At 52.7% G+C, this 10503-nt stretch overlaps 1 protein-coding gene across 5 annotated transcripts in view; it reads left to right on the plus strand.

Annotated features, from left to right (window-relative positions):
- Tmem63c (transmembrane protein 63C) overlaps positions 1–10503 on the plus strand; it is a 65498-nt gene that overhangs the window by 50465 nt on the left and 4530 nt on the right. For all 5 annotated transcript variants that reach the window (XM_040274060.2, XM_040274058.2, XM_040274057.2 and 2 more), the window contains 9 exons: positions 5–158; positions 1854–1960; positions 3093–3179; positions 3377–3442; positions 4922–5084; positions 5314–5419; positions 5818–5985; positions 7445–7554; positions 8922–8990. In XM_040274060.2, coding sequence (XP_040129994.1) covers positions 5–158; positions 1854–1960; positions 3093–3179; positions 3377–3442; positions 4922–5084; positions 5314–5419; positions 5818–5985; positions 7445–7554; positions 8922–8990 — 1030 coding nt within the window. The remainder of the gene's footprint in view (positions 1–4; positions 159–1853; positions 1961–3092; positions 3180–3376; positions 3443–4921; positions 5085–5313; positions 5420–5817; positions 5986–7444; positions 7555–8921; positions 8991–10503) is intronic.

Below are 10503 nucleotides of genomic sequence, written 5' to 3' on the forward strand. Positions count from 1 at the left end.
CTAGGAAACACCTGTCCATCCGCCGCTTCAATTGGTGGGCCCGCTTCATCGCAATCAACACCTTCCTCTTCTTCCTCTTCTTCTTCCTCACCACGCCTGCCATCATCATCAACACCATCGACATGTACAACGTCACCCGCCCCATCGAGAAGCTGCAGGTGCCTCCTCTGCTCAGGCCAGGCCTGGGGGCCCCAGGGAGATCCAGGAAGAACTCAGGCGAGGATAGGGTGGTGGGCCCACTGGGACAGGGCCACAGAGCCCACACTCGCCAACATGGTGGAGGTGGAGCGGCCAGTGGTCGGGTAGAGTTTCCGGTGTTCTAAAGGAGATGAATGTGGGTCATTGCTCATCTTAGAGTTAGAGGCTGGAGAGGAAATGGAGAGTGGAGGAGCCACAGGCAGTTCCCTGGGGTGAGCATAGGGGGACAGATGGTCCCACCAGTGTGGGCTTGGAGGGCCCCATTACAGGAGGTCACTGTAGGCCATGGAGTGTTCAGAAGCCATGACAGGTGTGAAGAGCTGTCTTCTCTCTAGGTTTCTAGCACTGAAAGTTCCTGATAGGTTTGAACGTGAGAAAGAGTAAGAAAGTCCCCACACAGCTCTTGAAGACAAGGGAGACCTTCAGACCTGTCTCCAACTCCCTCACTTCCAGATACCTTCCCTCCAGGCTGGGAGTCCAGTAGGAGGCCTCTTTGAAGTTAGAGGATGCCTCCAACTGGGAGGGCAGATCCTAAGTTCCTAGCACTGGCCTGATGCCAAGTCCTATGGCCGCCACGCTGTTTTAATGAACCGGAAGTCTGGTCCTTCCATGTTATCCCCTCCATGTTCCCAGCAAAACACACACACATACACACACACACAAACATACACACACACACAAACACACACACAAACAAACAAACATACACACACACAAACAAACATACACACACAAACACACACACACAAACATACACACACACAAACAAACATACACACACAAACACACACACTAACACACAAACAAACATACATACACACACACAAACACACACACAAACAAACATACACACACACACAAACACACACACACAAACATACACACACACAAACACACACACAAACATACACACACACACAAACAAACATACACACACAAACACACATACACTAACACACACAAACACACACACATACACACACAAACACACACACAAACATACACACACAAACAAACATACACACACAAACACACACACTAACACACACACAAACATACACACAAACACACACACAAACAAACATACACACACACACAAACACACCCACACAAACACACACACACAAACATACACACACACACAAACACACACACAAACCCACACACACAAACACACACACAAACACACACACACACAGAGTCAAGCCACACCACTTCTTTGCTTACTTTGTCAACTCCACAGCAGGCCTCAGACCTCACACACGCTGGGTTCCCAGCTCTCCTTGGGGACGCCCCACCCCACTCTCCCTGCATTCTGGGGCTACTCAAGCACATCACAGGAAGGCAGCGTTGTCTCTCTGAGCTGTGAGACGTGAGAGTTTGGTGACTCCTAGGGGAAGCTCAGGCTGCCTCTCCAGTGATCTCAGCACAGAAGGCCCTGCCCGCTGGGAACTCCACTTGACCTTGGGGTGTCAGCCTCTGCCTCCCCCCCCCAGCCAAGAGAACTCCTGGCCAGGAAGGCACTTGAGACAGCAGCCTGCTCTTGGATTGAGCTGGAGGTGGAGAGCAGGGCTTAGGGGGAGGCTGGGGGCTGTTAGGGGAAGGGGCTTGGTGCACTGATGTCTCTGCTGCCCTCCCCCCGTCTGCTCCTCCAGAGCCCAATTGTGACCCAGTTCTTCCCCTCCGTGCTGCTCTGGGCCTTCACAGTGATGATGCCCCTGATGGTCTACTTCTCTGCCTTCCTTGAGGCCCACTGGACCAGGTGAGCGCAGAGCCTCCTCTCCTAGCCCAGCTCTTGACTCCAGCCTCTTCCCCTTCCTGATTCCCCAGTGGCCTGGTACTCATTCCTCCATGGACTCAAAGAATGATAATCGATAATGGGATGGTTTGGATACCGGAAACCATCCCAAAGACCAACAGGTGTTTTCTTTATGAAAAGGTGTGCTGGGTTGTGCCTGGGGCTCTGACCTTGAGGATGCTGAGATACAGTCACCATCTAAGGGATATGAGGCCCAAACAAAGCTCCTCCTTGGGCTGCTCCCTCAGCCCCCAGCCATGTACTGAGGGGATGGAGCTGTAGACACGAGCTAAACAGTGTCAGGAAGTTTAGACAGAAAGCCCAGGATGAAAAGCCTTGCCAAACACCAGGGAAGCAGTTGCGGATGTAGCCGAGGGGCCCCGGGGTGCAATCAGACTGTGGATACCTTTGGCCCACACAGTGTCAATGCTTCGAACATTGGAGATTTTCCATTTGTTCTTCTGCTTCCATGGTAATATCTAGTTGGGTACAAGTATTTGCCATATCCCGAGTAAGTGGCACTGCTTTGGCTTGAAAGCTATGTAGGTCTCAAAAGTTCTTCCCACCAAATATGGTGGTGCACGCCTGTAATCCCAGTGGCTTGGGGGCTGAGGCAGGAGGATCCTAAGTTCCAAGCCAGCCTTAGCAATTTAGCGAGGCCCTAAGCAGCTCAGTGAGATCCTGTCTCTAAATAAAATATTTAAAAAGGCTTGGGACGTTTCTCAGTGGTTAAGCACCCTTGGTGGGGTTCAACAATCCCTGGTACCAAAAAAAAAAAAAAAAAATACTCCCTGCACCAAAAGTTGCTGACATTTACCAGACATAAGCCAGAGGTTTGCCCTAACAGAAATTTCTATAGGCCTTTCCTCTGCCAAGAACAAGGTTTATATTGATTAATAAAATCCTCAGGGACTCTGAGGATCATCAGAAATGTCTCTTTGATACAGAGATGTCAAATGTATGGCACACATGGCTTTCCTCCCCTTCCTCTTCCTGTGCCTGGGGCAGACATCACTGGGGCCCTCCTCTGTAATTAGATCTTTGGTTCTTATTATGTCTCACCCACTGATGGACATCTCTCTTGGTTCTCTTCTAGATCAAGTCAGAATCTGATCATAGTGCACAAGTGCTATGTCTTTCTGGTGTTCATGGTGGTCATCCTGCCCTCTATGGGACTGACCAGGTACCTCACTCCCAATGACCCCTCCTCTCCCAGAGGTAGCCCAGGGTCAAGAAGGAAAAGGGCCAGGTGACCGGCCAGCTAGAATCAAGCCAAGAGTCTTTGGGGATTGGCAGAGGGAAGCCAGATAGAGGAGTTGAGCCCTGGGCTTTAGCTCACAGACTTGCTAACTAAAGGGCTGGCCTTCTTCATGCTTTTAGTTTGGATGTCTTCTTCCGTTGGCTCTTCGACATCTACTATTTAGAGCACGCCACCATCAGGTTCCAGTGAGTACTCCCACACACTTCCCGGGGCTTCTTGTGTCCACACTGGGGTGGGGGTGTGTATCCATCTCTGAATCCAGCACCTGCATCGCTCACAGGGCTGTTCAGGGATGTGAATAGCACGTGAACTCTCACTAGGCAGCCTTGGAACTTTCCTGGGCTGTGACCTCTTTGGCAATCTGGTGACATCCGGGGATCCCTTCTTGGAATGATGTTTTTGAAATCACTGTAGATTTATAGGGTGTTGCCCCCTCCCAAAATGTACAGGATGGGGTCCCATGTGCCCTTCACCCACTTTTCTCTAATGGTAGCATTTTGCATGATGATAGTGCAATATATAAAAACAGGAGAGTGACTTTGGTATAATCCACAGAACCTGTTCAGACCTGTCCAGTTTACTCTGCATGATATCTCCAAGTGTGCCAAGTACAGGGATTGCAAAGAAAACCAATTATACTGAAATACGAATATCAGGCCAAGCACAGTGGCACACACCTGTAATCCCAGGAACTCAGGAGGTTGAGGCAAAAAGGTCGTAAGTTCAAAGCCAGCCTCAGCAACTTAGTGAGGCCCTAAGCAACTTAGAGAGACCCTGGGGCAAAATAAAAAAAATTAAAAGGGCTGGGGATGTGGCTCAGTAGTTAAGTACCCCTGGGTTCAAGCCCTGAAACAAGAAAAATGAAAAGAGAAAGGAAGGAAGGGAAGGAGGGAGGGAGGGATTCTGAAGGAGTTCTGAAATGAGTCTGGGGACTCACAATTCTCTCTTTTCAAGGAAGTTGACATAAATGTGCCGACAGGGAAGTCACAGAGATGCTTGGATCTCCACATTTTAAAATATCCTGATGACTATATTTCAGTATGATGGTTTTCTTTGCAGTGCATAGGTTTTGCACACTGAAGTCACCCATTCAGAGAAGTTGGGTGGCTCCCAGGTAAAGTTGGACAGTTCCCTCAAGGACCATGTGTCATTTAACAATGTGTCTAAATCATCATTTTGAAATGGTGATGAGCACAAATGGTATTGTATGATGTCAGCCGTGAATGCGATGCAATTTCAGTTGGAGACAAAGTCACACGGTGGCTGACAGTCCTGCGATGTGTGGCCCACAACCTTAATTGAAGGAATTACTGAATTTCAGTTACAGATTAATGAAAATAAAGATGTCATTTCCCCCCACCCATAGTCCCCCAGAATTCAGACTCTGTGAGCCCAGCTCACATTCCAGCTTTGGAGCAAGCCAGGGCATTCATGTCCTTGCACACTCAAATGCAACTCTGAAGGCCACAGCCCCCCCCCCCCAGGGGACATGACCTGTGGGACCTCCTTCGTATACACAATTCTGAGTTGGTCCAAATGTGGCCACACCTAACAGGAAACTTGTCACCCCCGCCGCCACCCACCCTCCATTTTTCTCTCTCCTCCCCCCCTCAACTCCTGCCGTCCCTGGCTCCTCACTGTCTTTGGCTCTCCCCACTGCCCAGGTGTGTGTTCCTGCCAGACAACGGCGCCTTCTTCGTCAACTACGTGATCACAGCAGCCCTGCTCGGCACAGGCATGGAGCTGCTGCGCCTGGGGTCCCTCTTCATGTACAGCACTCGCCTCTTCTTTTCCAGATCGGAGCCCGAGAGAGCCCACATCAGGAAGGTGAGGCCCAGCCCTTCCCTGAGCACAGCCCTTCGTTTCTCTTGGGAGGGGACCAGGATGGGGCCCCTGCTGGGAGCGCCCAAGGACAGGTGGCTGCTTCTTGGCCCCCAGGGCTGGCAGGGAGTGCTGCCTCGGCCTGAGCTGCCGGCCGGCTCCCAGGAGGAGCCAGAGATGCAGTGAAGCCAAGGGGGCCAGGAGACCTCAAGGTGACCCCTGCCTTCTGCCCTAGAACCAAGCCATGGACTTCCAGTTTGGGCGGGAGTACGCGTGGATGCTGAACGTCTTCAGCGTGGTGATGGCGTATAGCATCACTTGCCCGATCATCGTCCCTTTTGGTGAGTTGTCTCTGCAGCACACCCAGGGCTACTCACTCTCAGACTGGAGGAGGAATGGAGCCCCACAGCAGGCCACCTCCTGGAGCAAGGAGGGGACCTGGGACAGCCCATGGTGGGGAGGCACCGCAGGACGGGGCTGAGGTCAGCTGTCTGGTTTGCTGGCAGAGCATTTGTTGAATGAGTGCTTGAGTGGTTGGCTGGGTGAAACTGGCGGGATGGGTTCTGGGGCTCAGGGGCAGCTGCTAGCTCTGGAGGTCGGTCTCCCGGGGCCTGCCTTTGCTCTTGCTGCTCTGACAGCTCGGAATTAGGCCTCTCAGACCTGTGGAGACCTAAGGGAGCACAGGTCTTGACTGTGAAATAGCCACTGACTGTGTCTCCATCTTTCGCCCCTCCCCCAGGGCTTCTCTACCTGTGCATGAAACACCTGACGGACCGTTACAACATGTACTACTCCTTCGCACCCACCAAACTCAACGAGCAGATCCACATGGCCGCCGTCTACCAGGCCATCTTTGCTCCGCTCTTGGGTCTATTCTGGATGCTCTTCTTCTCCATCCTGCGAGTAGGTGGGTGCCGAGCCTGCACGGCGATCCCACCTCAGCCTGCCCCACTCCGCTGTGGGTCCCTCACCATCAACTCTGTTAGAGGACGAAAGCTCAGGGAGAGCCAGGCGTGGCCAAGTCCAGTGCCTCCTCTGGGCCTGCAGGGTCTTGGCAGAGCCTTGAGGATCGGTATGGATTTCGGTTTAGGCAAGAAACATCCTTCGTTCTAAATCCAAGCGGACAGGAAAATGGGATAGTAGCTGTTGGGGGCTCAATTCTCGTGACATTTCTTCTGGGATCCTATAAGGTGCCAGGGTTATGGGTTTGCCAGAACCCTGGACGGGTAGTCAGATCTGCGATGGCAGCCAGCCTGTCCCCGACTCTACTGTTACACAGGGCAGCCCGGAGACACCTTTATGGAAGTCCCCACAAACCACAGACTGGGCCTCCTCCTGGGCTCGCTCTTGGGGATCAGAACGAAATGAGAGGGAGGGAGTGTGTTGGTCATTGTGACCGCCCTGTTACAGCCTTCCGTCCGGAATCCTGAGTTTTCCCCTGAACGTGACGTTCTGAGCCTTTTCCTGTGTTATTAAGAGACGGCGTGAACACCTGCCTTTCTCCGGCTGCCTCGGGGGCTGCTGGTTGCCAGCCCTCCATTGGGGGATGGGGAGGGGTTTTGTCATTTTGTATCCTTGCACAGCCACTGGGGTCAGCATCATGAAACAGTCACCTTTGACTGGGAAGGGCCACTTTCCATATTTACCTAGTTAGAAAAGAAAAGGAACCATTCAAAAGAAACTAGATACTCCCATGTGGAATACAAATGACTTGATGGCTGTTCAATGCCAATCATGCTCAATCTGGGCTCGCATGGAGTCGTGGAGTCACAGGTAGTGGCAGAAATGATAACTCCCAGATACTTCCCAGGGAGCATGGAGAAGGGAGTGTGACTGGTCCAGTGGAGAGGTAGCTGACTGGTCAAGAAGGACTCAGGAAGGACAGGCTTAATGAGCTGATATGGATACTTAGTCAATCAAAACCTGTTTTTTTTTTTTTTTTTTTTTGGTACTGGGGACTGAACCCAGGGGTGTTTTACCTCTAAGCCACATCCCCAGCCCCTTTTTGAATTTCATTTACAAGTAGGTTCTCGCTATGTTGCTTAGTGCCTCGCTAAACTGCAGAGGCTGGCTTTGAACTTGCAATCTTCCTGCCTCAGCCTCCCAAGCCGCTGGGATTATAGAATCAAAATATTTTTTTCATGGAATCCACAAGATAACAAATTCTGAACTGGCCAAAGAGAACAGAGGGGTGGTGACATCAAATCTCATTGATTCTCAGAGAATTGGGCAGGGTCTCTGCCCCTAGCTCAGAGCCCCTCAGGAGGTACTGGGATGGTTCCCAGCTATGTGCCAACCATCTCGGCCAAGACGTCCACCCAGAGCTCCACTGTGCTATGCTCACCCCGGTATCTTCTTTCCGGCAGGTTCCCTCCACAACATCACCTTCTTTTCCCTGACCACCCTTATTGTTTCCATGCTAATTGCCTTTTTTGGCGTTTTTCTGGGGAAGCTCCGGACAGTCCATGACTACGAGGTGAGTTCCTGCCTGCCCTTCCTCCTGGGTTCTCCCAGTCCCCGCGGACAGGGCTCTGAGACACCTTCCTGGCCCAGTCACAAGGGCACCACATGGCAGGAGGGTCGAGCCTCTCTCTGGGACTGGGGTGTGTGTGCCCACGCTCGCCTTGCGCTACTCGCTCAGGCTAGGCCCCCTGCAGAAGACAGTGCCCTCTCTTTTGCCACCTGCGGGCACCTCCTCCAACCGCAGACAGCTGCTGGCCTGCCCCTCCTACCATGTGAGTCCACTGTCACCTCTGGGCCATCAGCATCACCCCAAGGGTTGAGAGAGAGGGCGGAACAAAGGCAAGTGAGGGTGGGGCGGTGGATGGGACAATGACCTGGGCAGGACAGAGAGTCATCCCACCTTTTAGAATCCCAGGCTAGGAGCTGGGGGCTCTCTGTTCGGAGATGGCGGCCATGATTCCTCTGGCTCTGTGGTAGGGCAGCCCAGTCTAGGCCACATAGGAAAAGGGAGCCAGCCCATGTCCTCTCAGAGCCCTGCCAGCCACTCTGTCTAGATCAGCATTTCCCAAAGTGACTGTCTGCCCAGGGAATTGGAATAATGATGATTCACAGATACTTTCCAGGGACCATGGTAAGAGAGGTGGCGGACGGTCAGGAATGACCCGTTTAACGGGCTGATGTGGATACTTAGTCAATGTTACGTATGTTTTGTTACGTATTTATTTTTCCAGTTAACTTTCTGCTTATGGCTGCTGGAGCAGAGTTTGTTTATAACAGCAAACTGTTTCCTTTTCGAATGAATGTAACCTAAAGAAAAGAAAGTCAGTTCTCATGGCTGACGCTCTGCTGAGTTGGCAGAGGGAGCTTCTGGAGTCTGTGCCTGAGGCTCTGGACACAGGCACCTCCTGTCCTCTTGCCTGGCCCCCCTGCCCCGTTGCTGGCCAGAGTGCCATGCTAGGGGAGGGCCAGAATGAAGGACAACGCCCTCTCCCATCTTCCTATTACAACAGTGTCACAGGATCTGGTTGCCCATGTCACTCTTCAGAGGGCAGGTGGCAGAGAACCTGGACTGGATGAGCTTAGGACTCCTTCCAAACCCAATAGAGGGGCATCCTAACCCCTAACTGGGGTCCCATCTTTGAACCTCAATTTCAATTCTGCTTACTTCCCCTTTTATGATCCTTGGGAAGAGAACATTCCAGAAGGGACTCCTGGCATCCTAATCTTCTCCCTGTCCCCTTGGGCTTCCATCCTTCCCTCTGGGCTAAAGTTCTGGAAAGAACAGTGTGGCCAGAGGCCCAGGCCCAGGCTTCTCGGATGTGGGGAGTGAGGCGGCAAAGAGCAGCCCCCACTGACCCTCCGTCTCTCTCCCTGTGGCAGTCCGAGGAGGAGATCGAGACAGTGTTTGACATGGAGCCAAGCAGCACGTCCTCCACGCCCACATCCCTTGTGAGTCACCCCTCTCACCCTGGGGCCAGGCAAGGAGGGCGGTACCTGCAGGGGTGGCCTACTCCAGTGATGTTGGGGGGCACCAGCTTAGTGCCCATCCTGGGTATTGGGGAGGAGGAGCCGGGGCCTCTGGGTTCCCTCCTCTGACGCAGCAGGACTCGGCCCAGGTCCAAATGCTGCCGTGGCCCTGGCTGAAGAGCCGGGATATGAGAAGATCCAGCAATTACTCGACATTCCCTAGAAGGCACCCAGAGAGGAGGCAGCCAGAGAGGATGTACTGGGTCAGGGGGACCCCGATCTCAGAGACCTCATTCGTGTAGACCCAGGGGCATGCTGGGGCTCGGCCTCAGGACCCAAGGCTGCCTCCAGGGCACAGGTGCCAGGCAGAGCGGCGCAGACAGAGCTGCAGGGAGCTATTGGAGGATGCACCAAATGGTAAGGCAGGAACAGCACCAGATGAGTGAGCCCTGGAAGAGCTGAGGCTAGACTCAGAGGCAGGCGCCAAGGGGCTGGGTGTGAGCTCTCACGCCCACGTGGCTGGGCCTGTGCCAGCAAGAGCACTCATCCACATCCCAGCCACATGTGCGCATGCAGAGCCACTGAGGTGTGCGCTGAGCCTGGGTACCAGGTTGTCCATTCCTAGGTGCTGGGCAACCTCGGAGGAGCACTGAAGAAGGGTGCCAGCTGGCCTGGGCACTTGGGAAAGCTGGCACATTTCATGTCACTCCAGGAATGGAAGGAGGGTTGCTGGGGAAAACAGGGAGCGAGAAAAGCATTAGAGGAAGAAGAGCATCCTGTACCAAAGCCAGAGAGAGACTCTGGAGTGTGCAGGGAGATGGAAGGCAGCTTTCAGCATAGTGGACTGAAGAGTGAGCCCTGTGGGCAGGGCCTGTAGGAGACGAGGCTTTCTCTAGTGGTCAGCAGAGCTGGGTAAAAGTGCATAGACAGAAACGGAGACAGCAGTGACACCCACCCACCTGCACACAGAGCTGCCAGGACTCCAGGTTTGCCTCACTCGGAACCAAGCCTACAGACAGGGACAAACTCCTCCGAGAGGAGGCCAGAAGGAGAGCAAGACTCCAGAGCAGGAAAGTCCTTCTCCCCTGGGCCCTTCCAGTAGAAGCACGCTCATTCTGTAGGCAGTTATCAAAATCTTAGGAACCTGGGGTTCTACCATTTTCTGTATGTCTTTTTTTTTTTTTTTTTTTTTTGAGAGAGAGAGAGAGAGAGAGAATTTTTTAATAATTTTAGTTTTTGGTGGACACAACATCTTTATTTGTATGTGGTGCTGAGAATAGAACTCAGGGCCGCGCACATTCCAGGCGAGCGCGATACCGCTTGAGCCACATCCCCAGCCCTTGATCTTTTGATAAACCCAGACAATAAGAGGTCTTCTTCCCAAAGGAAGCTTCAAAAGGTCAAAAAAAAAATTGGGAGGTGCTAGGGCCTCCCACATACTAGGCAAGGGTTCTACCACTGAGCTACACCCCAAGCCCCAATAGGTCAATTAATA

Source organism: Ictidomys tridecemlineatus, chromosome 5 (assembly GCF_052094955.1).
Source record: "Ictidomys tridecemlineatus isolate mIctTri1 chromosome 5, mIctTri1.hap1, whole genome shotgun sequence".
Taxonomy (NCBI): domain Eukaryota; kingdom Metazoa; phylum Chordata; class Mammalia; order Rodentia; family Sciuridae; genus Ictidomys; species Ictidomys tridecemlineatus.